The sequence below is a fragment of the Mustela nigripes genome, chromosome 13 (genome assembly GCF_022355385.1).
Source record: "Mustela nigripes isolate SB6536 chromosome 13, MUSNIG.SB6536, whole genome shotgun sequence".
Taxonomy (NCBI): domain Eukaryota; kingdom Metazoa; phylum Chordata; class Mammalia; order Carnivora; family Mustelidae; genus Mustela; species Mustela nigripes.
Genome location: NC_081569.1, coordinates 52,833,199 through 52,860,475, shown reverse-complemented (window position 1 = coordinate 52,860,475; position 27,277 = coordinate 52,833,199). Strand labels below are relative to the sequence as shown.

General features: G+C 43.9%; 1 protein-coding gene across 1 annotated transcript in view; it reads left to right on the top strand.

Moving 5' to 3' along the window:
* Nucleotides 1-27,277, top strand: part of RYR3 (ryanodine receptor 3) — a 355,591-nt gene that overhangs the window by 305,886 nt on the left and 22,428 nt on the right. The window contains 20 exon segments of the mRNA XM_059372112.1: nucleotides 597-767; nucleotides 1,083-1,142; nucleotides 2,822-2,953; nucleotides 3,430-3,542; nucleotides 6,365-6,461; nucleotides 8,092-8,198; nucleotides 8,604-8,655; nucleotides 9,525-9,581; nucleotides 10,484-10,583; nucleotides 10,737-10,816; nucleotides 12,293-12,369; nucleotides 14,905-14,978; nucleotides 15,221-15,238; nucleotides 15,668-15,748; nucleotides 16,223-16,311; nucleotides 17,268-17,396; nucleotides 20,825-20,929; nucleotides 22,636-22,717; nucleotides 23,370-24,700; nucleotides 26,804-26,862. Coding sequence (XP_059228095.1) covers nucleotides 597-767; nucleotides 1,083-1,142; nucleotides 2,822-2,953; nucleotides 3,430-3,542; nucleotides 6,365-6,461; nucleotides 8,092-8,198; nucleotides 8,604-8,655; nucleotides 9,525-9,581; nucleotides 10,484-10,583; nucleotides 10,737-10,816; nucleotides 12,293-12,369; nucleotides 14,905-14,978; nucleotides 15,221-15,238; nucleotides 15,668-15,748; nucleotides 16,223-16,311; nucleotides 17,268-17,396; nucleotides 20,825-20,929; nucleotides 22,636-22,717; nucleotides 23,370-24,700; nucleotides 26,804-26,862 — 3,014 coding nt within the window.

Here is a 27,277-nt window from a genome sequence, read left to right as displayed (position 1 = left end):
AAGAAGGGTGAACTCTCGCAGACTTGGGGAGTTCTGCTTTCCTCAGGGTTCCTCCCAACTCTCCCCAGCCACATCCCAAAGCAGCCCTACTCTGGCACTTGCCCTTCCCTGTGAAAATTTTCACTGCCTCGAGATGGAGGTTGAGTGGGATGCGGTGCTCCAAAACACTAGCTTCAGCCCTGGCCGCAGAGCAGTTCTATGGGAGATGCTCTCCCATGTATTTCCTGACACCCCAGCATCAGGCTTCTCCGTTCTTTTCTGGGGCCATATTATCAGTTATCGAATCATTCCTTTTGAAAAACGCCAGTTTATCTGTTCATTCAGCCAGGGGACAAGTGAGGCAAGAGTGTAGGCATCCGCGGTGTGTGTCTGCCCACGCGGTTCTGTGAGCATACACACAAGGAGAGGACTCAGGAGCCGGGCGGGACTCTCGACGGCCCCTGGGATGGCTTCAGCACATTCCTTTCATTGCTCTCTGAAGCGTAGGAAGGTCCACCTGTACAGACAGGGCCACAAGGAGGCAGGCTGCCTCTAAGGTGAGGCCATTCCTTTCAGAATCACTGAGCCCCTCTGTTTATTCCAACCTCGTTTCCTAGTCTGGAGGACAGGACCAGGAACGGAAGAAGACAAAGCGGAGGGGAGACTTGTATTCCATCCAGACCTCTCTCATCGTGGCCGCACTCAAGAAAATGCTGCCCATTGGTTTGAATATGTGCACGCCAGGCGATCAGGAGCTCATCTCCCTGGCCAAATCTCGGTACAGCTATGTAAGTCATGCTTCCACTCTGGCTGAGCAGTAATATAGGGGGTGGGGGTGGTTGCTTGGGGTCTGAAGGGTTCATCCTTCCCTGGGATCGGGGGTAGTGGGGGCTGATGAGTAGAAACCTAGGTGCCCACCGACAAAACAGCCCCATCTGTACAGCTGGTTGGAGAGCTCTTTAGACAAGTCTCATTTTTCTTCTTTTGTTCTTGTAATAAAGATCCCAGCAGAACCGTTCCACTTGCTGTCCATCCCTCCCTGCGCCCTACTTTACATCTCCCTTGTGACCTTGAGGAATAAAATTTAACATCTCTTTCCACAGAGGGACACAGATGAAGAGGTGAAGGAACATCTGCGGAATAACTTGCACCTGCAGGAGAAGGTGATGTATCGGGAAGAGAGAATGCATGCAGGCTTCCCTGTGGCTGTGGGGTGCCATCCCTCCATTTAATGCACTAATGCTCTCTTTAGTGTGTTCTAAAAACAGTCTCCGAGCACTGGTGTTTAACTGGTAGGACTAGCTCTCTGCCTTCAATTTTCACTTTTGTTTGGGTGTGTGGGGAAGAGTTTTTGCCCTTAATTTTTGTTCTTTCCTTTGCTGTTACAAAGAGGATGCAAAGTAGCATTTAATGAAGCGTGCCTTCCCACCTACCAGTGTGAACATCCAGCCAGAGGAGAGGGTTAGATTAGGTATCAAATTTACTGACTCTGAGCCTTGTTAAACAGTGAAATGGACTCTGGGGGGGCGGGGGGGGGAGGACTTCAGCACATCCTAATCTAGAGATTTGGAAACAAAGTAACTCTGTTAGAGTTGGTATAAAGCAAAATAAACAAAAAACAAACTTTGATTTTAAAGGCTATTTGAGATTTTTTTTTCCAGGCCTGTGAATCTGAACGACTCTTTTCTCAGATACGTTATGCCTTAAGATAGAAGATTAAGCTGACACAAACAGCCACTTCTTTCCATCCCAGACATATGGGGATAATGGGGGAAATATACCACCAAAAAAAAAAAAAAAAAAAAAAAAAAAAAGGCAGTCAAAAGAAATCCCAGTGCCAGAATAAAGAAGACACTTTAAATCACAGGAATGAAGAGAAGTTGATGCAGCTGGGAAAACTCACAGAGCTTTGTGAGCCAGATATGTATGTCAGAGGCTGGGGTTTTTAATAACCTTAAAGGAAGAAAAGTGTAGGATCCAATTACCCATGCTGTGCACAGATGCAGAGCCAGAAACTTACATAAAATTAGCCTTAAACCAGTTAAACCTATAAATCTCCTGCAAAGACAACCATAAACCCACTTGGAGACTCTCCACCTCTTAGAATATGGCCTGACATGCCAATAAATAAAACTCCTTCTGAAGCCAAAGTCATGCTTAAGGGGAAAAAAAGGCATGAAAGAAAATCCACCACCATTAGAGAGGCAGAAAATGCAACAAAGGGAAGAACAGGAGCCTAAGGAACTGCAGAAAGCAATTTAAACATAAGTGTGGTTGAAATACTTAAAGAGCTACACATAGCGGTAATATCCATAAAGCAAGACTTGGACATTTATTTTTAAGATTTTATTTTTTTAAATAATCTCTATACCCAGCGTGGGACTCAGACTCACAACCCCAAGATGGAGAGTTGCATGTTCTACCAACTGAGCCAGCCAAGGTGTGCCTGAACTTTTTTTTTTTTTTAAAGGAGAATGGATATGGGATTGAAAAAGCCACATAGTGATTACAAAAATTGAAAGTACTCACCAAAATTAAAAATCCAATTTACAGGTTAAAAAAGCAGGCTAGGCACAGCTGAAAAGAGAATTTATGAATTGGAAGATTGCTTTCAGGAAATTAGAAGTTAGTAAAGAGAGAAAGGTTTGGAAATATGGCATGAGTTAAGAGATACAGACTAGAATGAGAGGTTCCTATATAGATGTACAATGTGTCAGTGAAGATAATAGAGAAAACGAGAAAGAAGCAATAATACAAGAATCTCAATTCCTCTGGCACCTTGTGAGGAGTAAAGGTTTTTTCAATACAAGATTGCTGACCTGGTGTGTGCTTTAATTTTCAGTCTGATGACCCAGCAGTAAAGTGGCAACTGAACCTCTACAAAGATGTTCTAAAGAGTGAAGAACCTTTCAATGCAGAAAAGACCATAGAGCGTGTACAGAGAATTTCAGCAGCGGTGTTCCACCTGGAGCAGGTAAGAAGCACCTACCCTGAGGACTGAGGAAGCAAAATCACCCTGGTTTTTGAATATTAAAGCTCCTTTCCACACTCTGCTTTTAGGTAGATTGTTCTCATAAGACCCAAAGCTAGGAACAAGAAACATCCCAGCTCACACCCAAATGTCATCTTGTGCCCCATGATAGCAGACTCCTCAAATCTTTCCCTTCCAAGAGTTTTTACAAATTTTCACCATTAGATCAAATGACTCATTCAAATCCTCTACCCAGTTGTAAAGCTGCTCTTAGGCAGTAAACCTCCAAAAGCAGATATTTGGGAGAAGGAAGAAAATGTCGGATCTCTACAAACCCCGTAGTTCAGTGCTGTGTACCTTTTGCTGACTATGGTTGAGAAATAAGAATTCTTCCAGGATTGAGAAATCTGGGTTGCAGGCGACTACCTTCTGCCACAAAGTTAGCCTAGTGCACACCTACCCCCGTGTTTTCTTCTCAGGTGGAACAGCCTTTGAGGTCCAAGAAGGCGGTCTGGCACAAACTGTTGTCAAAGCAGCGGAAACGGGCAGTGGTGGCCTGTTTCAGGATGGCCCCTCTCTACAACCTGCCCAGGCAAGTATTCTGTCCCTTTCTTCTGGCATGGGAGCCAGCAATGGGTATTAAGGTATCCTCCCACAGCTGTACTGTCTTCTGGCACTGATATTCATGATCCAAGGGGTGGAAATTGGAGTCCTCCATCCATGATGCCATTACAGTCTACGTGTAGTGTAACATCCTACTAAGGAAATCCAGGTAAGCAGAAGAGCTGAAAACAGATGTGATTCCCTAGTGTCCTGTGCCTCTTAGCCCCCCATTTTACACCTTAAAGTCAGCCAGGTGAGCATACAGAAGCTCTTAGTTTTCTTGAGGTGGGGTACTTTGTGAGGCTATAAAGGAACTGTAGAAAAAGAACTCTTTCCAAAATGCTTTACCCCAAATTCCATCAACAGATCAAACCATATTTCTATGCTGAGGTACTTGGATGGTCCCCCAGTTACTTTGTTTCCTCAGCAGGTACAGAAATGTAACTTGAGAATCTTTGAGCACAGTGTATTTACCTTCGAGATGAAGAAAGGGAACTGGCTAAAGATGTCCCAAGAGGTCAATCCTGGGCATGTTGCCTTATCTGCATGGTTAATCTATACTCTGAAGTCAGAAATATGCAAAGGCTTTTCTGAAATGTGCTGTATCAATGCATTGCAGAGTATCCATGCAGACTGGGCAAACACTGACCACTAACACTTGACTCATTATCACTGGAGATGTGGCAACACTCCCATCCTCAGACTGATGGCAGAGTCCACAAGGTCCAGCCTGGGATCAGTAAGCAAAGCTGCAAATTGAGTATCAACCTCTGCTTCTTCAACTTGCAAATCAGTATGAACCATCCTTAACCAGTTAGGAAAAATAAACTGACTCAGAAAGGTATTTTCTGAATCCCACATAAATAAAAGTTTCCTTGGAATATTCAATAAAAGTCTCTTCCTGTGCTGGACACTTGCTTTCATCAGGTCATACTTCCTGGCCATCAGTTGTCCAGAGTGCCCTGTCATCCTGTCCTGAGCCAGATGACCAACTAAGCTTTCCTGTTAGGGTTTTTGAAGATAGTGAAGAACCATAACCTCTGAGACACACAGCTGCTCCTACAGGTCTCCTGACAATACAGATTGGTATCTTTGGAGGAGGATGAGGGGTCACAAAATCAAATGGAACTCAAGAATAAAAAGCAGGAAAAAAAAAATCAGACAAATAGTAATGGCTATGAAGACCACTGATATCCAGGCAACAAGGAGAAATTCAAATAGCTCAGTAGAGAAAGCAAAAATGGACAGGACTTTTGTCTCTTTCCTAAAAGGGGTGAAGCATCAAAAGGCATTCACTTTCCTCCCTGGCAGAGGTTCAGGCCCCAGATGGTAATGGGACCTCAGGAAGGGCTTAGCCCTAAGCACATCTCCAGAGCCAGCAAGGCAAAATGACATCTCACAAAACAAGCATTGTTTTCTAAATCCACTGAATATGTTAGTACCATTCTCTCATACATCAGTTGCTCCTTCAGCAGTTCTGCCTTTGTATGGGCAAGAGTACATCGAGGGATTTACTAGGTCTTTGACGAAACGTGGCCAGCCCCACCACTAACCCATGCCTGGATTTCTCCCAAGCATGGAGGAGCTTGGGCAGATTTTTCTAACAACCATAATAAAAACTAAGACTGATGATGATGATCACTCCCTTCTCCATCTTGTCATGATCTAAACTGCATGGAGTCCTCCATATTAAAGGGCTAAAGGGATTTATTTTATTATGTGCAAACTGTTTCTCTGATGTTAGTTTTTAAAAGACAACCTGTGTGCTTTTCTCCAGACACAAAATTAACAATTTCTTCCTGAGCACCTTTCAACGGGTTTGGCTGGAAAAGGTTAATGAAAAAACTCAGTATGACAGGCTTATACCCATTTTAATGGTAATGTAACCTGTGGAGAGACCTGCTCATTTTCTGCACACTCCTCCTTTCTTGATCATGATTTAACACTATCATAAAAACCCAAATTTGTACAATTTTTTAAAAAGAGCTCTGATTGGTCAGAATTTGAAGAAAGATGGCAAGGTTGTGTTCTGCCAGAAAACATGGCCAGGGCTTGGACGACTTTGGTGTTGACCTGCATCTTACTTTTCTTTCCTTCCCTCCTCCCCAGTATCCTCACATTTGGTAATCAGCTAACTGCTGTTCAGTGCAACATTCCCAGGAGTTAGTCCTGGCTTATAGAGGGTGAGTGGCTCTTGCTGCTTCTTCAGTGTTTCCAGGTATGGGGGCCACCCCCCGGAATCCATGAGGCACACCGAAGTTAGGATGTCAGAGCAGCTCACCTAAGTCTTGCCTTCCTAAGTAAATGCTGGAGAGCCTTGGAGGTGTAGTTCCTTGGAGACCCTATAAAGGACTCAAGCTTTGTTGCTTTCAGTAGATCTGAGACCAAACCACTCACCATCAGCATGACTTAGATGTGATGACCTGGGCAGGTTATCTGCCAAAAGCGATAACCACCTTGCCATATTAAGCAAATCCTTCAGGACCATTTCTTGGCCCAATGAATTCTTTCTCTTTAGAGTACAAATGTGATAAAGACCCATTGTGGCCAGGGTAGGATTATAGTTACCACCTGGTCTCCCACTAACCATTGTTAATTCATTCAGAAGGTGTTCTAGACATTCGCGAAGTGCCATGCTAGAGGGTTCTGGTTTCTTCAAAACAAATGCTTCTGGTGTACCGCTGGCTACCCTGACCAATCAGAGGAAAGAATTGTACAAAAGTCTGTCCTGCTTACTAACTGTTAACACCCAGACTAAAACAAGGTGTCCCACGGATCCCTCTTGACCTCACTCTCAACCCTTCTGCTCAGGCACCGCTCCATTAACCTCTTCCTCCATGGCTATCAGAGATTTTGGATAGAAACAGAGGAGTATTCCTTTGAAGAGAAACTAGTACAGGATTTGGCTGTAAGTACTGACCCAGCTGGAAGCAGTATGGGTGTGAATGGATCTGACCTCTGTATTTGCGTGTGTGTTCTAACAGTTAAACATTCACAAAGAATCGGGCATATCAATTTGAAAAGAACTAACTGTATAAACACTCAGAGAAGGCCCTGCTAAGGGTCATAAGAGCCAGAGGATGAATTTTGCTTGGAGGTGCTAGAACTGTTACCATCCTCCTCATCATTATTAACAACTAATATTTCTTGGGATGCACAGCCATGCGATGGGAAGTTCATGCTAAGTTAAGTTTTGAGCACCATCGGTTGCAGGAGGCCACCCCGCCCTAACCCAGGCTCTGCATTTCCGGTCAGCAGCTCTGCTTTAGGGAAGGCACATCTGAAGCCCCTTCCTGCACCTTGTGTTTCTCTATGCGAGCCCTACAGAAAATGTGTCGTGCCCTGTCGCTAACAGACTTCATGCCCCCAGAATGACTTAAAGCAACATGCAAGGGGACAAAACTTATTGCAGAAGCACCACAAAACCTCGTCATGGTACAGACAGAAAATAAACTTTTCTCTCCTTTGGCCAACCCATGGTTCTTTTTTTTTAAATCCTTATTTCTCCCATTTATTTTTTCTCTTATCCCTTACTCTTTCTGTTAATCTCACTCTGTGTGTCTCATACTCGGTCTTTCTTCTGTTTCTTTCTCCTTCCCTAACACCCTCTCTTTCTTTTCCTTCTCCCTCTTTTTTTTTTTTTTTTTGCATTTAATCCTTTCTCTCCCATTTTTCTCCCATTTGTCTTCATGCCCTTTGTCCTTTTCCTAGAGTCCCATCAGTGAGAATGATAGTTCCTCGGTTTTCCCAGTTCCTTGATGAGTGTGAGGTTGACAACGAGCATCACTTTGGCCCTCCACTTCTCAGTCATTCACGCAGCCTGTGTAGTTCTCACCAGTTTACTGAATGTGGTACACCCTGCAGGCTGTGCTGTTGCTAGAAACTCACTTTTACCCCTGCGTCCGACGCGATTTCCTTTTCTGTAAAAGGAGGTTGAGAAAAGACTTAATGAGGGGAGTAACTGCGAGGCTTGCAGCTCCATGCTGGGATATCTCTGAAGCAATAAGATTTTTAGAATCAGCAGTGAAGTTAGGAAAGAAATGGTGAACTGGCTTGAGTCTAGGATAGTATCAGACCCCAAATGGCCTCAGTGCTTAATAACCCTTGTCCCACCCTATTTCCAGCCCAGCTCTCCAAGAGAAATTTCAGATGTTAACTGAGAGGTCCAGCCTCTCAGGGGACTCTCCAGAGCTTCCCTCCTGAATTCGGGTGCCCAGGGCTTGCATGAGAGTTCTGCTGACAGAGGGCTCCTCCCCTGTGGTCAGGCTTTTGCTTTTCCTTTCATCTCGTTTGAACCTAAAATTGCTGTTTCTTTGATTGGCTGAAATATATATTATACATATATATACATATTTTGTCCCAAACCTTGCATCCTTGGGGCCTCTTGTCCTGAAATAAACATATGACATAGTGGTTTCTCTTCGTGCTTTTATCGGACGCACTCTGTGCTTTGCGCTTTGCCGTCTCTTTGTTCGCATGCATTTATGTGGCGCATGCTGAGATCCATGCCTAAAACCTGTCTGTATTGGTTTGTGTAGAAATCCCCCAAGGTGGAAGAGGAGGAGGAGGAGGAGATGGAAAAGCAACCAGACCCACTTCATCAGATCATTCTCCATTTTAGCCGCAATGCTCTCACGGAGAGGAGGTCAGCACCACCAGAACTCCCTGCTTCTCCCAGGCACGGTGCTGCCAGCCCCACACCTTCGTCTCACAGCGGGCAGTGCCCAGAAAGGGGATGACAGATTTGAGCGGCCCTCCTTGCTGCCCTATTGGCCATCAAGAAACATCTAGGCAAACTTATGAGCCACAGCCCTCTCGTCGTAATGCCAGATGTGGAGGCTGAAGATTAGCATGGAACGGTTGTCTTCCAACCTGAATTCCATCAGCCAGTGCTTTTTCACATTTTCAGAGTAGTTTCTAAGAATCTGGGTGAGAGGAGGGTTTTTCTGATTAATTCACTGGTATCTATAATGTAAGATCTCTGTGGCTCTTAGTCTTTTCTGCTGGGTCCAAAATGTAGCCTGCTAAATATTTCCTCCATTCTTTCCAGCAAACTGGAAGATGACCCTTTGTACACGTCCTATTCCAGCATGATGGCCAAGGTAAACCTGCGTTTCTGCCCCTTGTCTCAGCCTTTCTGTCTTCCCTTTTACATCTGTGGACACAGGGAAACTGTCATTTTGAACAGCGGGGTGTAGGACTCGGTCATGACCTGGGCTCCAGGCACTGCACAGTTCATGTACTACAGGGGTGACATTAGTAAACTATTCCACTGTCCTCATAAGGAAACTTTGAAGCTTTGCAGAAATGGTGGATGCCAGCATGTTGTACACATGGCGGCTCCAGGCCCGCTATGGGGAGTTCAGGCATACAGACTATTCTTACCTTTCCAGTCAACGTTGAGCACACACCCAAAAGTTCCAACATACCTGTAGGTGAAGGAAATTCAGTACATTTGGAAATAGGCTTTAAAACCTGGAATGAGAGCCTAGTGCTCTGGCAAAGGCGAGTTATATTATTCCTATGTCATGGAGGGGGATAGCGGCCACCAGGATGCTGAGTAGTAAGAGAACTGCTCCTTCTCAAACAGGCAACCCCCCCCACCACACCCCGTCTGACAGAAAGAGGGATTTGTGGACTTGACTTCTTGCCAAGGCCCTGGCTTTTGTGTAGAAAGGGCATTCCCAGCTTCATGTACATGTATTCTGTGGTTAAACTGGATGGGTCGCCATTGACTGTATGAGCTCAGGGTTCCCACTTCTCCTTTTGGAACCCCTTGGTAACTACAAAAAAGACATTTTGAGTAGAATGTTGCCCCACAGTGGTCAAAATGTTCTTGGTTTTCACAAGTGCTGAGATCCTGAGGTGCCTATGAATTACATCTCATCCCATGCCCTTGCTCTGTAGAACAGTCTCGTCTGTTAGACTCACTTTCATTTGTCTCCTCCTTTCTCTGCTCCGTGGAATCCAGAGTTGTCAGAGTGGGGAGGACGAAGAAGAAGAGGAAGACAAGGAGAAAACATTCGAAGTAAGTTTTTATGAAGATTGGCCAAAGCCAAAGCCAACTGGCAGGCCCTCAGAGATGGGTGCTGACATGAACCATGTGCCTTACCCACCGCATGTATCTGGTGGCAAAAACAAGAGTCTGTGCGCACAAGGCACACCCATTAGCCACAGTTCTCTTGTCAGTCTTCTGGAGCAAACCCCCCTCACAGGTTGGGTCTTCTGGGAAATTTTGCACTCCTCCCCAAATATGGTAGTAACAGGGGACAGAGAAGGACAAATTCAAAGATCCAAAAAATGTAAACTCAAAGCAACAGAAACACTGAGATGGTTTTGCATCCTTATTCTGTAAATGTCATTAGTCGCAATTTTGATTTTGAGGCAGTGTGGGACATGGAATTTCCCAAGATAAAACCATATTAATTTACTGATAACTCTCTTCATAGACAAAGTGTGTAACAGTAAGATCAAATTAATAAAGTTACAGTTCTGGAAGGCCTTGGCATTGTAGTGTTCCATATCTAGAAGAGTCTCTGTTAATGGGGATCTGAGTATTCTAGATAAATGGGTGTTTTCTACATTTGGGCAGATAGGCTTCAGCTGAGCCCTCAGCAGCCTTCCCTGTGTGATGAAACATGGAAAACAAACCCATTTTAATCTGGGGTCACTTCCTAGAATGAGAGTATTACAGGAGAATGGGCTATGTTTCCTACCAGTACAAAAAGTAGGAAAGTCATCATCAAACTATGAGTGGTTTGTGGATGGACAGTTTTGGAAAGCTGACATAGTGTCTGGAAATCAAATTCAGAAGATTTCCTTATCCAAAATTATGTGTGCAAGTACAGATTCTCTTGGTTTACGTTTGCATGGCAAATGGCCCAAGGATAAACAAGTTTTTCCCTGCTTTGTTTTTGTTTTTTTTCCCAGGAGAAAGAGATGGAAAAGCAGAAAACCCTCTACCAACAAGCACGGCTGCATGAGCGGGGAGCTGCAGAGATGGTCCTTCAGATGATAAGTGCCAGCAAAGGTGATTCCATGACTTTGTGGCTAGGCCCCCATCGCTCCCACAGAGACAGCATGCTGTGAGATGAAATCATTATTAAAGAGTCCGGATAAAGCCCTGTAGATGTGATTTACCCTCCGTTTTTTTGGTGATTCAATCGAATCTTCACCATGGCAGGTGAGATGAGCCCCATGGTGGTTGAGACTCTGAAGCTGGGCATCGCCATTCTGAATGGGGGCAACGCCGGCGTGCAGCAGGTACGGGGGGCTCCCACTGGGTCGTGCAGACGTCTTGGGGTATACCCACTGGACAACTGTCATGCTCTGGGGAAGAGTATTGGCTCTGCTGAGCCGGGGGACCCCCCAGAAGCACCCCTGCTGGTGTTTGTCCTTAGTGGCCAATTACATCAGAGTTGCCGGGAACACAGGAAAAGACAGACCCGGGAGTTTATAGACAAATGTGTACTCAACAGAGAGGGTTTAGCTGGGGTTCTAAGCAAAAAACATCCAGGTTTTTTTCATGATTGGATGATTTTTTGCATAGAGAGGCTCTAGAGGACATTTACTAAGCCTTAGGTTTGTACTTTAACCGATTGTGTTAGCTGTCATACCGTGAGCAAGGAGCCCAACCAGTTAAGTGGAGTTCATAGCCCCAGACACCTGTTTCCTTTTCATTGGTTCATTTGTTCATTCATTCCTTCTCCACATTGGGATTGCTGACTCTGCACTGAGGGCAGGCTCTGTTCTGGGATGGAGGGCGTAGTACTTAATAATGCAGCAAAATGGCCCTGCCTGCAGGCATTCACTGAGGCAACACGCTTCACTGAGGCAACACGCGGAAGCCTAGCGTGGAGCTCCAGGCACAGGGAATCCAGGCAGCAGTGTCTGAGTTAAAGCTGGCTGCAGGAGCCAGGAATATTCTGGTTTCCCCAGGGCACTGCAGGCTCCGGCTGAAAGCCTTTGTATGCACAGGAAACTGACATTTGAAAGACTCGTGGTATTTGTGAGGGTTATAGCACAGGGCTCGTGAGAACCTCCAAATTCCTAGCTACCACTATTACATATAATCTGCCTCAGCCTTTAATGCATCCCAAACAAATTTGTCATGAAAGAACTACCATTTTCTGAAACACCCTTCACCTTCTGTTCTCTTCCATCACCACCCCATCAGTTGATTTTCTTGCAGGACATTTTTTTAAAAAATATTTTTATGATGTCAGACATCATAAGTTCCTGCATTCCCAGTAACAGAGAACAGAGAAAACAAAGTCTGATTGTAAGATACTGAGCTCTCAACTAGGCTTTTTCCTGGCTAAGCTCCTTTGCTCCAATGCATCAGACTCAGCTCATGAGTTTTTCAGATGATACTCCAGGAACGTTTTACTAGATCACAGTCTTGGTGCTTATTCCCAAGTGGGAGAGGCTTCAAAGAGTAAATCTATGAATGTCAATGATCTACTGTACTGCCCTGAGCAGAAGTACCAGTGGACCTTTACAAAATAAAATGTCGACCTGAAGAGATTCTGGTTCCATAGGAAGAGGGTGGGTGGGGCTCAGGCACATGGAAGGTGGAAAGCCACTGGTGGTTCTAATGCTTACCCAACTTTACAAACCACCACCCTAGACATGACGTCATGTGACTGGGACTTGACATTTCTCCATTCTAGTTGGGAGGGTCAGTACTTGTGGTGTAATTTACATCACTTTTCCTTTTGAAATATGTCTCCCTTGTAGAAAATGCTAGATTACCTAAAGGAGAAAAAGGATGCTGGATTCTTTCAAAGCCTTTCTGGTCTTATGCAGTCTTGCAGGTAAATATGGGAAAACCACCTATAGCATTTTTTTCTGTTCAGAAGGAAAAGGAATGGGGTAGGAGTGGGACCACAAAATAAACTAGCTTATCATGGAATTGTCGAGGAAGGACTTAACCTGCTTTAGAAAGCTAAGAAGGTCGGTATTGTTCCTCCAGCTTCAGGCTTATATTCAAATAGCATACAGAAGGGGAAATGTAATCTCCATTAGACAGACACACAAACACACACACAAACACACACCTAGTTTGGTTTTTTGATCGATCACCTTTACCTCCTTTTCTTTGGTATGTCATTTTCCTCAGACCTGAGTGTTTCTCCTAACACATATGCTCATAAAAGCCAAACCAGGAAAGAATGGAAAAGTGGAGGAATGCCTCAGTATTACTCAAGGCTATGTTTTCGTTAGGCCCATTAGGCCCTCTGTTCATCTTCATCCTTAACAGTTCTTTGAGCCTGATTAAGTATTTGGTGGGTACATATTTTGACACAGGCATTTCAGCAGAGGTCCATTCTAACATGGGAACATTTTGCCATAGCCTAAAAAACAAAGCATTGAACTTCTACTTTTATTACCACATATGTAACCTCCTCTCATGGCTGACCCCCTGATGGATGAATGATGCAGAGCCAAAAGTTGTTTAAGGTTATCATGCCTACTCATTTTGGAAACAAGCTAGCAGTCTTTCTAAGCATCAGCTTACTCTCTAAGATTCATATGTATTTTGAATAGTCTGTAACTCGTTCTAAAAGAAATCAGAGTTATAATTATCTAGCTAATTTGCCTCTAATTAATATTCTTAAAAATAGAGTTATTACATTTTCCACTTAAAAATTTGCAAGATGGACATACTTCCCTTTGGTGGACTTCATAATTTTGCTAACCTTGTTTGATGGAATAAATATTTTATGTACCCTGGGGTGAGAGGGAACATATTTGAGCTGCAGTACAATCCCTTTTTCTGAGCTCCATTTTTTTTCCCGCGCCAACAACCAACTCGTTTATTACCTCTCTCAAGAAAAGAAAATGTAATATTGCCAGGCCTGACTTCACTGAAGGTGAGATAGTACGTGTGGACTCAGAATGACAAAACTCAAGGCAATTCAGTTCCATGTTGCCCACAAAATTCTCAATTAAATTTCTAAGTGTTCTCTTAGTAGTATCTAATACTTCATATTATTAAACTCATTTGTAATTATGGCTTAGAGGGACAGGTGACATGCCTTTAGAGGCCAAGTGAGTACTAACAGAAGTTTTAAGATATTTCATGATTTTTGTTAATTATAAAAATAATACATATTGGTAAAATACCAAAACATTAGAGAAATTAAAACATTTGAAATGGGTGTTTTGGAATGGAGTAAGGATCAGAAATATCTGTTCCCCCAGATACTCTCCTGAATCAGAACTGCTCCTCTTTGTCCAAAGATCCTACTTCCCTGCTCTCTTCCCTTAACAACAAAGCTAAAATAGAAAGATGGTTTTGTGTTATTGAGAAGAACTTTTCTACACCAGAGTCTGGGAAAAACCAACTATATGGCAATAGGAATTTTCACTGTTTTCTCTTTAAAATTCATCTAACTTGCAGAAGATATGTGGCTCCCTAAAAGGGGTAAAGAAATGATGTGGTTTTTTTTTCCCTGACATCTTTCCAATCCAATGGTCATTTCCTTTGCCTGGTGGTACCGGGAAGGCAAAGTTTTACAGAATCTTCATGGATTCGGCCATAAGCTGCCTTAGCAGCTGTGTTTTTGTGAGACATAACCCATGTTAGGGTCTATTAAAGCCTTTCAGATTGGGGAAGGAGAATCTGTTAGAGAAACAGAATGAGCCCCAGTTGGAAATAATATGGTTACACGTTGTCCTCCTTATCAAACTCTGTGGTTGCACTAGGTAGGATTTGGGGGTGGCTGTGATTGGGAAGTTCACAGAAAGTGGAGACCAAAAAAAAAAAAAAAGGCTAGCTTGTTACAGGTTCAGGGACACCACTACCCCCAGAAAGCTTAACCTCTGCTACTGTTGGCTTTTGAATGACACAAGAATTCTAAAAGGGTGTGGCCCTTTGAACTCTGAACTCCGAAGCACTGTCCGTGAGCATTCCTCCCAAGCCCTAAAACCACAGTTCTTATGATTCAGGGAGAAAAGAGGTAAATGTGGGAGGGGAGCATTAATTTGTGCAGTTTAAAGTAGACTTTCTTTAGGGAAATCGCAGAAACAGATTATTCCTTCTTTATTTGGGAAACCTTTCTAAATCTTCATGCATAAGAAAGAACTCAATCTGGACAAACAAGGGCAGTCATTGTAAGTTCTTCTGACCCCTCTCAGGGCATGCCTGAGAGCTTATAGGCATCCTTGGGCAACACTCTTGACGCAAACCCAGGGAACTGCTAGGCTTTGAGCCACACGGCACTGTGTTAGACCATTTATGATAACCCAAGGACAAGATATTCTTAGTCAATAAAGGCACTGACATTAGAAATCCATTTTCCCAGTGTGCATAGCCCTGAACCTTGTTTTCTCTCGTCTCTTACAAGTGTCCTTGATTTGAATGCGTTTGAAAGGCAGAATAAAGCAGAAGGCCTGGGTATGGTTACTGAGGAAGGAACACGTAAGTAACTAATAAATGTGGAGGCTGTTCTCTTCCTGGTTACCATAATTAACTATTTCTGGTTAGAGCCCCTGCTCAGTGCTTCTTAATCTGCAAGGACTTGCCCAATTTCAGCAAACTCTTCCCATTGGTAGCTTTGATAAAGGCTGGATGTGATCACAGAGCCAGCCTTAACTAAACACAGTTTATCATGGTGTTTATGGTTTTTCTTACTTTGCCTTCTGTTTTTCTCTTTTCACCAGTCATTGTGCGTGAGCGTGGTAAGTCTGAGAGTCTGGCCCCAGTTGTCTACCATGCATGTGAGTCCTGAGGGACCTTATTTAATTGCTGCGGTGTAGACACATTTTTTAGGCTTGGTAGTTGCATGTGAAGCTTAACTCAGTATTCTGATGCTTAATTAAAGAAGCATTTTCCATCCGTAAAGCATGGGTTCTGGACTGTGAGCCATTACTGCGAGCAGCCTAGCTGTTTTCCTGACAAACGCATTCCGGGGCTCAGTTCATTGGCTTGGTTGGTCATTGTGTTCTGTAGCCTCAGTTCCAGGTTACTGGGGTTTTCCCCCCTTCATTTAAAGTTCCCTTTCTGAACTGTTCTGATGCAGGCCCTTTGTCACTTTTGCGGCTATTTGCCTTGCAAAGTGGTCTGGGTTGAGAAGCCAAACAAATGCTCACCAGTATTCTGTTTTCAAGGTGAAAAAGTACTCCAGAATGACGAGTTTACTCGTGATCTCTTTCGGTTCCTGCAGTTACTTTGTGAAGGACATAACAGTGGTAAGTAGAACAGATTGATTTGTCAAAGGAAAACAACATTCAGGTGCCAAATTATGATTCAGCTCAGGATGCCACATTTCATACAACCAGCTGCTGACTCAAGGACAACAGTTAATCCATTCCTCAATAAAATTAAAAAAAAAAAAAAACCCTCATTGGAAAAATGACTTGAGCTTAAGGGCTGGTGTTGTTTAGCGCCACCCAGACTGAGTGGCTTCCAGAATCTTCAGAAGGTGACTCTAAACACCCACCCCTCTCCGTCAAGTCCCTGGGGCTTGTTAAGTCCTCTTTCTGGCCTCACAAGGATGGGAGGGCTTAGGGAAGGACCCTGTCCTGCAGGACCCACCAGGACACAAACGGGGTGATCTTGTAAGGCTTTTTACACAGCATGTCTCTTCTGAGTTTAGCCAAGAGTGCTTGCCCAGCGTCCTCAGCATGACGAGAGAGGCCCTAACACAGCCCTGGTGTTCTTAGACTTTCAGAACTTCCTGCGGACTCAGATGGGCAATACCACCACCATAAACGTCATCATCAGTACCGTGGACTACCTCTTGCGTCTGCAGGTCAGTGGGCCTTGGACGGTGGCATGGCTCACGCACATTTCCAGAAGCTAAAGACTATTGCATAGGATCAGGGAAGGCCCAGGGTCTGGGCCAGCCCCAATAAGAACAGTGTTATATCCTATGTCCACACACTTATGAGAAGTCAAATACCTAAAAACCTGTATTTGAAAACTGAAATAGGGGGAGTGGTTAAGTATCCAATCATCTTGGATGAAATGCCAGTTACCTCAGTTTTGCCAGTGAAAACCTCACCACAGTGCCCGAGAGCCACAATACGTGAATGGAAACAGATTTTCACTAGAAAAGAGAGGTACAGGAGATAGTGGGAATAGGATGAGTGTACAAGTTCTTAGTGCCTGAGAAGTCACTCTGTTTAACTGTTTGAATGAAATCCTAATAATGACAGGAAAATCTACACAAACATTTTAAAAAAAGGATTCTCTCTCCTCTCTGCTAAGTCTTCCTCCTGGTTCTGCCACTTACTAGAGCAATCTCTTTAACCTCCCTGTGTTCTGACATTCTCATCTATAGAATGGGTAGCACCTGTCTCATAGGATGGTTGCAAAGATGGAGAGATGTCCTACAGGGCCGTGGGTCAGAATAACCTCTGGCACTTCCCAGTGTTAGCTCTTATGTCCCTGCTCTTGTGCCAGTTAGTTGGATGATAATTATGATTACCTTTAATGTACATTTTTCATTGTGAGTGAGTTTTCCTGCCTCGTGGTCACCCGTGTGCTGCTGAACACCATCCTCTCTCCTATCTGGTCTTTTTTAGAGGAGTATATGCTCTTCAGAGATGCTAGGGATTAGGTATCTCTGTGCTTCTTCCTAGGTTTCTGTACTAAGGAGGAGGTCATAGAAATGTGGGTTTCTCCTGTACTCTTTCTGAACCTTGGGTTTTTAGCTTCACTGACTGGAAGTTTAAGAAACACTTAACTCTCCTTGTTTGTTCTTAGGAGTCAATCAGTGATTTCTACTGGTATTATTCAGGGAAGGACATCATTGACGAATCTGGACAGCACAATTTTTCCAAAGCTCTGGCAGTCACGAAGCAGATTTTCAATTCTCTTACGGAATATATCCAGGTACGTGCTGCAGAGTGCAGGCTTGAGAACAGAGCGTTTTTAATGCCCCGTATTTTGTATTCCCTATGGAATAATAGCACGGCTTTATGGACTGTGCCTCCAGACCTGGCACTGGCAATGTGGAGCCACAAATAGGAACCACGTATAGAAGAGTATTTCGAGAGGACTACTCTCTAGGAGAAGCTACAGTTCATGGTCTTTCACTGTGACCTGTTCCTAGCATTGGCATACACTCTTTGCATTTACCTAGTTACATTTTCCTTTCCCTCTTAGATTGAAAATTTTTGTGGGTGGAAAATTTCTTATTTGATCTAAAATTCTTCATTTCTACCATGTGTGGCTCACCCTAGCTACTCATTAAGCATGAGGGGTCGAGTGCACAATTGATAGAATGAAGGAATAAAGAGATAAATGATGTTGAGTCTTGGGATGAAGAACCTATAAGATCCTACGAATTTGTCAGAAAATAAACTCCTTGGAAAAGAGTTTAGCAGCACATAAACTATGTCCAATGGCAGTCAAATTTAAAATGAATTTCCAGTTGAATATTTAGATCTCACAGCATTCTTTCCATTTATAGCAGTCTCTGGTTATTGCATGCAGTAGTCTAATGACTGTGGAAAGGATGTACTTGGGCCTAATTTCCTATGAAGTCAGTAGCCGTATCACAGTCCTCTGGGGTGTAGTAGGAGATTTTTTTTAAAAACTATCTAATGAGTGCACCAGCACACTCCAATCATATTTGTTTATTAAAATAAACACAAAACTAAGACTCAACTTGAAAGATTTTAAGGGAGAGAGCAATCCTTGTTTTACTCAAGGATTATAAGAACATGGAGACAGAACTGTAGAAACAGGTGACTGATCTGAAGTGTCACAGAATGTGAAATATCTGGGGAGGTCATTGAACAGATTTGACAAACATTTGATTTGCTCTCTGGAGAAGCCATCCTAATCTTCAGAATTTCCCTTGGAGCACTTAACCCAAAGTAAAAAAAGAAGCTTCTTTTTGGTGAATGTGAGTTTCTTACAACAACTTTTTTGTTCCAAAAAGAATCTAGAATTTTCTAGGGATTAGACATCAAATGTACACGAACAGTGATTTTTCTTTTTAAATATTTTATTTATTTATTTGAGAGAGAGAGCGAACACACAAGCAGGGTGTGGGGGCAGAGTGAGCCTGATGTTGGGCTTGATCCCAGGACTCTGGGATCATGACCTGGGCCGAAGGCAGATGCTTAACCCACTGAGCTATCCAGGCGCCCCTTAAACAGTGATTTTTAAACAAGCTTACATGATTTAGGAAGTCAGGCACTACCTCTCATGCTGCCCTCTTCCTTGGGAATTCTGCCAACCCTTTTCTAGAACTTGAGGTGGTACCTGTGTTCTTTTTGGAAATTTATTATAGAAGATCGATTTGAAGATGAAACAAAATCTAAGGAAAAGTTAAGGATGAGAAGCATAGGCAGAACATGACAGAAGAATCTAAGGGTATGAGAAATATACAAAATGATCTCACTGAGGGGGTAGGGAATAAGGTGCTAACCTAAGAAACTTTGGGAATGAATACTGACTGTAAGACCAAAGGCAAAAGGAACTGTACATAAGCACTTTAGTTGCTAAAGCTTTTCCCCTAGGGATATGTGTTAATAATTCTGCAACCATTTTACACATATAATGGAAGTGAGCCGTTACTAAATGGCAGGAGCCAGGCTTCTCACTGTTGAATGATTACAGATAAGCAAGAAGCAGCTAGATGGCCGACTGGCCCATGTGGAAATGTGTTAGAGTTGGATACATAGGTCAGTATGCTAAATTCATGTTGGACGTGGTATTGATACAGATACTTACCTATGGAAACATTTCTAGATACTTTGCATACACATGGGCTAGTATAACCCACACATATCTGCTGTCATATCAGCTGAGAGGGCCTTAAAATAATGACATCACAGTAGCAGCAGGCACAACTAGCACCCAGATTAGTTTCTAATGCCATTTTCCCGTGAGAGGAACCAGACTTCTTAGAGAAAGGGCTTGTCTTAGTGCTGGGGCAAGAAATATGCAAGAAGACATGGAGAATCCCATATATAGCGCAAGGAAATGTGGGGGGTGGGGCAGGGAAGAGAGAGAGAAAGATGGGCCTATGTCCAAGGGACACAGGCCAGCTGAAAGAGCTCCCAGGGGCCAACACTGAAACAATTTGAGTGACAAAATTGAGTAGTATTGGGTAATAACCCAGAGCATACAATGAATATGTGGAGTCCCTATTAATTTAAGTAAATGATTAAATAGGTAAGAATGAATAGACCAATCTCCCATGTGGAAGAATTCCAGATGATTTTTTTTTAAATGTTGATTCAATGTATAAAAATAAGAAAATTTATTGGGGTGCCTGGGTGGCTCAATGGGTTAAAGCCTCTGCCTTTGGCTCAGGTCATGATCCCCAAGTCCTGGGATCAAGCCCCGCATTGGGCTCTCTGCTCAGCAGGGAGCCTGCTTCCTCCTCTCTCTCTGCCTGCGTCTCTGCCTACTTGTGATCTCTGTCAAATAAATAAATAAAATCTTTAAAAAAATAGGAAAAGTTACCAAGATGAAAAAATGGAAATGGGTAATGAAGTCATTCCTCTAAGTTTAGCTTTCAGAAAAGGTAGAGATTATATTATACTTAAAATTTAGGTTAACGATACGAAAATCCTAAAGGTGGTTGAACATTAGGAACATATTCTTTAAAGATTTTATTTATTTATTTGTAATAGAGAGAATGAGAAAATACAAGCAGAGGGAGCAGCAGGCAGTGGGAGAGGAAGAAGCAGGCTCCCCGCTGAGCTGAGAGCCTGATGTGGGGCTTGATCCCAGAACCCTGGGATCATGACCTGAGCTGAAGGCAGATGCTTAACTGACTGAGCCACGCAGGCACCCCTCAACATTAGGAATATTATTCACATTTTTATACTTGAGTAGATAGCCATGGCACATAGCATTTTATGCATAGCTTTACCTGAAAACAGTAGGGCCTGCTTTTCAAATTGTGGAAGCCTGAAGTTCCTCAGAACCCCTCTGAGGCCTAGGTGGAGGTGAGAGTGGGCTGGAGTATCCTTCAGTCCCATTTCAACCAGAGCATTTCACTCTTAAATAATATTCTTCTTTGTAGTATTTTATTTGAAAAACACATTCTCAAGCTAAAAGAAAATCTCTGAAAAACCACTGTACTGTGAAATTCCTGGTGGTTTTTTCCTGGACCAGGTCCCTATGTTGGGGTGGAAAAAGTAACACCCTGGGAAAACAGTGAGCCACAAAATACATAACTTTTGGAAGGAGCTATCTGCTAGTAGAAGCAGGTGTCCTGTGCACTGACTAGGGCAAGAGTCAGAGCAGCTCATGCTGAAGTAAGTCTCCATGAAATAAGGATGCCCTCCTCTCTATAGGGCCCTTGCATTGGGAACCAGCAGAGCCTGGCTCACAGCAGGCTGTGGGACGCGGTGGTCGGCTTCCTCCATGTGTTTGCTAACATGCAGATGAAACTCTCTCAGGTACTGTGGCCCTTCCCCGCTGTGTCATTGGTGTGAATGCAAAATCACTCCCCACCCCTTGGTATTCCCCTGTGTTCACGTGGCTGCTTGGTCAAACGGCTGGACCAGCCATGCAGATGAGGTCTCACTTTTAAACCTGAGGGCTTCACTGGGTGACAGGAACAAATGCCTCCAGGGGTGTCCCAGACAGGCTTGTGCATGGATGCAGCTTCTTCCTTCCTTGTGTCCCACCAACATATCCTTTACATAATTGCCTCAACATTCGCTTTTTATGATGCTCATCCTTTTTGCTTCCTTGTCACTGTCGTGTCAGTTTCTGACAATCTACCAGCCCCTTCTGGGTCTGTCAAATGTCTGCATGTCTCTGTAATTCATATATCCCTTTTCTCCCATGTTGGCTTCCCCTCCCTCCCCATTGCTGCCTTTCCTTCTCACTCCCCATCTCTCTGGCAAGATGAATCGGAATCGCTCCGAGCATTTATTATGAACAAACAAATGGAGTGTATATAGTTGTCGATCGCCTCTCTCCATGGCAACACATGAGGGAGAATTTCAGGATGTGTTTCAGGCTGATTAGAGTAACATTTGCAGCATTAATTTAAGTAATGTGTATCTAAAATTTTCAAGGCTGTCACATCTGTCCCCTCTCTACTGGAATGTGCTATTTAACCCTTTCATTTTTCCCCTTTTGACTCTGGCCTTATGGGAGGAGAGAGTTCTTGGGAGCGCTGCTCATTTGGCGGTAACACGTCCACTCCTGTGTCAGCCCAGCTGGGCCGGTGAGGTGCGAAGGCTCTGGAGACAGGAGCCTGGCCCTGCTTCCTTCCTTGCTGGTGACTTTCAAGAGTCACTCCCCCTACCTGGTTTTTGGGTCCATCATCTGTGAACTATTGGGAATTAGGATAGGCGATCTGAGGTCTCTTCCAGCTCTTCATATTCTCTCCCCTGTGATATTCCATGTGTAGCTCTGACCCATGCCAAAGGGGGGCAGTCCCCCTGAAAGCTAGAGTCTTGACAAAATTGTGTTTGTGAGAGAGAGTGTCTGTACAAGAAGTGTGGCCCAGAAAGTACCTTTAAATCTCACCCTCAGATTGCCCGCCTCGGATCATCCAAGGGTTGTTTTTCCTTCTGTGACATTGAGTTTAAAACAGAGAGCTAACTTGGCAATGCCCTGTCTGTGAGCCTGAAGTGAAAACCAGACACACTAGCAGCAAAAGCAGAGGAATAGCCTCAATTCTATAATATATTAAGGGACAGTGGCACCAAGATCACCACCAGCTAGAATCAGGAGACCCTAACCCAGAAAGAAAGGAGAACCCACTTGATGATTATAACTTTGATACCTTAATTGGATTGCAGTGGTATTCCCCAAAAGCTCACCTGATCATTCTCAGTGTACAAAACACAACATGAAGTAGTAGAAATATCTAATGGTTGTTTGGTGGATTGGGTTGTTCAGTAGCTTTGGACAACAAGTGGTATGTCTGCCATATTGTACTAATAAAAGGGAAACTAAAGAAGCTCTCTTGGATAAGACCAGCCACAGCAAGTCTCCCCGATGCTACGAACAGTGGATGATACGATGTCCACAGGCACAATGGACACGACCTTCACCTAACCTTTCCAGAGCAGGCTCTTCTTGCTCACTGCCCTATACTTTGCTGAGGGATCAGATAGCTCAGGGGTATCTCCTGTTTCTGTTCTAGGATTCCAGTCAGATCGAGCTGCTGAAGGAACTCTTGGATCTCCTTCAGGACATGGTGGTGATGCTTCTGTCCCTCCTGGAAGGTTGGGCTGTTTGGTATAACTAGGCATTCACACAACTGTAATTGGTCTGAGCACTAACCATACTAATCATGCAGATTATCCTTCTGGCAGGTCATTGATGCCTTATGACTTTGGTTAGAAAGCCAAATTTTCAGAAGCAAAAAATGAGTAAGGGGCACATGGTCTGATGGACAAAGCCTGAAACCAACTCATTTTATGTTACTAGGAAAGCCAGAATGAACTGGGGAAAACCTCCAAGCTTTGCTCTTCCCTATCCTCTCCCTCTCCCCATTGCTTTTCAGTACATCTGGCTGCCAGTGTGTATGCCAGCCATCTAGTTGGGCACCCTCCTAGGTCTAAGGGGATAAGAGGGGCACCACTTATCCCTATGTGTCCCCAGTAATCTGGTAATGAAACCACTTCCCAGGCCCCAGTCCAGATAAAAGGCACTGGTGTGGCCATCTCCTTCTTCCCTTTGTTTCTTTCCCCCTTGGCTCCTAGTGGTGTAGTCTTTATGGCTTGCTGCTCCCTCCTACCCATTTCAAACCATCACGGTCAGAAAAGAGCCACCTGATTGGGCATACAAATTTCCTAAAAAATAGCTACCTGACCAGTTACATGATGACTTGGGTTTATTTATATATTTGTATGTCTTTTTGAACCTGCCTCACAGGGAATGTGGTAAATGGAACTATTGGCAAGCAGATGGTTGACACACTGGTAGAATCATCTACCAATGTAGAAATGATCTTGAAATTCTTTGACATGTTCTTGAAACTTAAAGACCTAACCAGCTCAGACACCTTCAAAGAATATGACCCAGATGGTAAAGGGATTATCTCTAAAAAAGAGTTCCAAAAGGCCATGGAAGGGCAGAAACAGTACACACAGTCAGAGATTGACTTTCTCCTTTCGTGCGCAGAAGCTGATGAGAATGATATGTTTAATTACATTGATTTTGTAGACCGGTTCCATGAGCCGGCCAAGGACATAGGGTTTAATGTGGCAGTGTTACTGACCAATCTCTCCGAACACATGCCAAATGATTCTCGCCTTAAGTGTCTGTTGGACCCAGCAGGAAGTGTACTAAATTACTTTGAACCGTACCTGGGACGAATTGAGATCATGGGCGGGGCCAAGAAAATTGAGCGTGTTTATTTCGAGATCAGTGAATCCAGTCGAACTCAGTGGGAGAAGCCCCAAGTGAAGGAGTCAAAGCGGCAGTTCATCTTTGATGTGGTCAATGAAGGGGGAGAGCAAGAAAAGATGGAACTGTTTGTGAACTTCTGTGAGGATACCATCTTTGAAATGCAGTTAGCCTCTCAGATCTCCGAATCTGACTCAGCTGAGAGGCCCGACGAGGAGGAGGAAGAAGATGAAGATTCATCTTATGTGTTAGAAATTGAGGGTGAAGAGGAAGACGACAAGTCTTTCGAGTCAGCCTCTGCATTTGCCATGGCCTGTGCCTCAGTGAAGAGAAACATTGCCAACTTTCTGAAGAAGGCAACCCTGAAGAACCTCCGGAAACAGTACAGGAAGGTGAAAAAGATGACTGTGAAGGAGCTGGTAAAAGTGTTCTTCTCTTTCTTCTGGATGTTGTTTGTGGGGCTCTTCCGGTTGTTCTTCACCATATTGGGAGGAATCTTCCAGATCCTCTGGAACACAGTGTTTGGAGGCGGCCTCGTGGAAGGGGCAAAGAACATCAGAGTGACCAAGATCCTGGGTGACATGCCTGACCCCACCCAGTTTGGTATCCATGACGATGCTCTGGATGCTGAGCGGGCAGAGGTGACCGAGCCAGGGGTTCCACCCGAACTAATTCACTTCGTGAAGGGTGAGAAGGGAGATACAGATATTATGTCAGATCTCTTTGGATTACACCCGAAGAAAGAAGGTGGCTTAAAGCATGGGCCTGAAGTGGGTTTGGGTGACCTTTCTGAGATTATTGGCAAGGATGAACCCCCTACACTAGAGAGTACTGTCCGGAAGAAAAGGAAAGCACAGGTAAGCACAAGTCGTTTCTGTCATCTTTTCTCTATGCCCAGAAATAGACTTGCAGTCACTTCTGATGCTGGCTCCCTAGGCGCCAACACTGTATTAGTTACCAGCTCTTCTCTCCCTGATCTTGCAATTCTCTGCCATGTCTGGGAAAGAGCAACACTCAGATGGTTGTCACAGAGTCTAGCTGCTGAGTGATCTTCAGGTTACATTGTGAAGGCCAAATCTGATGGTCTTCCAAGACTTCACCAGAAGGTTAGTTCTTGTGATGCGTGGGTTAGGTGAGCGAACAGAAAGCACAGAACACCAGGGCAAGGTTTCCTTCACTATCCAAATGAGACTGTTCCTATCAAACCTTCCGTCAGCCAAAATGGCATAAAACAAAGAAGCATCTATCATTTCATAAAGGTAAAAATCCTCTCTGGATTTCTTACAGTTAGCATGGACAGGTCCTGATGGAGGGCTTTCATAAGAAAAGCGAAGTGGCATGAAGCAGACTTTCAGAGAGTGGGAGAAACCTAGAAAGCATATGCTGAGACCTTTCCTTTGAGACCATACTTCTCCAGTGTCCCAAGTGGTCCAGATGATATCATTTTGCCCAGCATCATGCTTGGAACATTTTCTTCTTGAGATGTACTCACTATCCAATTTGGGCTTTGAGTCAGTTCACTAGATTAAGGAAATAACAGTAATCCAGAACCCCTTGGTCATGGAAAGTTCTGGGTGTTCCCCTCCACGGAAGCATCTAACTCATAGCATCATTCTAGCATCAAAGAGAATATGGAGAGGAATGTAAAGACATCAGAGGCCAAAGACAAATTTTATTCATTAATTTCATTAATATTTATTGAATAGTTAATATGTGTGTCCCACTGTTTGGGGCTCTGAGAAGATAATGTTAAGTGAGAAGTGCATTGTCCCTGTAATTTAGTGGAAGAAAAATAGACATTGCAGAAGTTCATACAAGCATGAGAATGTTAAGAAGGAAAAATGCCAGGTAAAGGAAATGCAGAGGAGAGAACACGTACCTAATTTTGGAGAGTCTGGGATGGAAGCATCAGAACCATAGGCCTTCTTGTGATATGAACTTATTTACTCTGTTTTGCTCCCTGATGTAGCTCCAGGTGCCAGACAGAGTTTGATACATAATAGGGATTCATTCAAGGCCTATTACATACCTTGCTGTATTCCTAGGATCCACGGAAATACATTGGTCAACAAGAGAGACATGCTTTTGCTTTACTAGATCTCAGCTTCTAGTGGAAGAAGTGATCAAATTAATAAGATAATAACCATTTGTGACACGTGCTGAAAGAAATGAACAAGGCCACGTGTTACAAAGTGAGTATGGGCTCTACTATGAATAGGATAGTTCAGGAGGCTTCTGAAAAGGTGTCACCTGAACCAAGTCCTGAAGTATGTCAGGCACAGGAAAGACCAGGGCAGTCATACTCCAGGGAGAAGAGTGGCTTGTGCAAAGATCTTGGTGCTGGGAAGGATTTGGAATATGCCAGGGAAGAAAATGAGGTAACAAGTCAAGTGGTATAAGACAAGGATGGAGAAAAAGGCCCTGATCACATAGGCCTTGTAGACCTCACTGAGGACCTTGAATTTTATTCTAATTACAGTGGTCATCAAAGACTATACTTTCAGGGATCATTTCTATAGTTTGTTACAGTGGTCATCAGTCAGAGGGATTGGCATAGTAGGTAAGAAAATTGAAGACAAGGAAGGAATTTTGTCTGGTGGAAGCAGGCTGTGGATAGGACCTGGTGTGATCTGTGACCCATCCCTCCCTGACCCCGTGGGCTGTTGGGACAGTGCCGTGGGGTCCTAGCCCAAGTTTTCTCTGGGAGTTGAATAATAGCAGGGCAACTGACTTTTTAAGTTTGCAATCTTTGCATTGGCATTTCTCTGGAGAAATGGATTGCAAACCATTTTTGTGGCTGATCCACTTACATCCGTGATCCTGAGGAAAGCAGAGCCATTCTGAAGAGAGAAAGCCAAGGGGATGTGTGACAAGGAGATGAAAACGGCCAATGCTGTATATGAAGAGACCGTGATCTCTTCAAGTTGAGGAAAATTTGACTGATTGTTATTTTTGTCCAGGCAGCTGAGATGAAAGCAGCACATGAAGCCGAAGGGAAAGTGGAGCCTGAGAAGACAGAGTAAGTTCTTGGTAGCTTTGGCTACTTCCAACCCTAAGCAGGTCGTTCTAGATGACATCTCCTGTTGTATTGCTGTGCTAACTAGAAATCTTGATCTCTGTTACTACAAGGAACAGGTACTGTGCAGGCCCTGGCCATACTTCTTTTTACCCCAGCTATCCAGTAAGCATACTCCATTACTCATGTTAACTTTGTCATGGCACTAGAAGAGCAGAACTTCCCAATCTGGCCAAACAAATGATTGAACATCCACACTTAGCAACTTCATATAATGGTGGTGGTGGTGTTTTCTAGTATAGTGAATGCATATTACACACTGCGGTCTATGCTAAGGTCTTTTTTGGTTTGTTTTTAGAGAGCACAAATCGGGGGGGAGGGCAAAGGGAAAGGGAAAGAATCTCAAGCAGACTCCCCA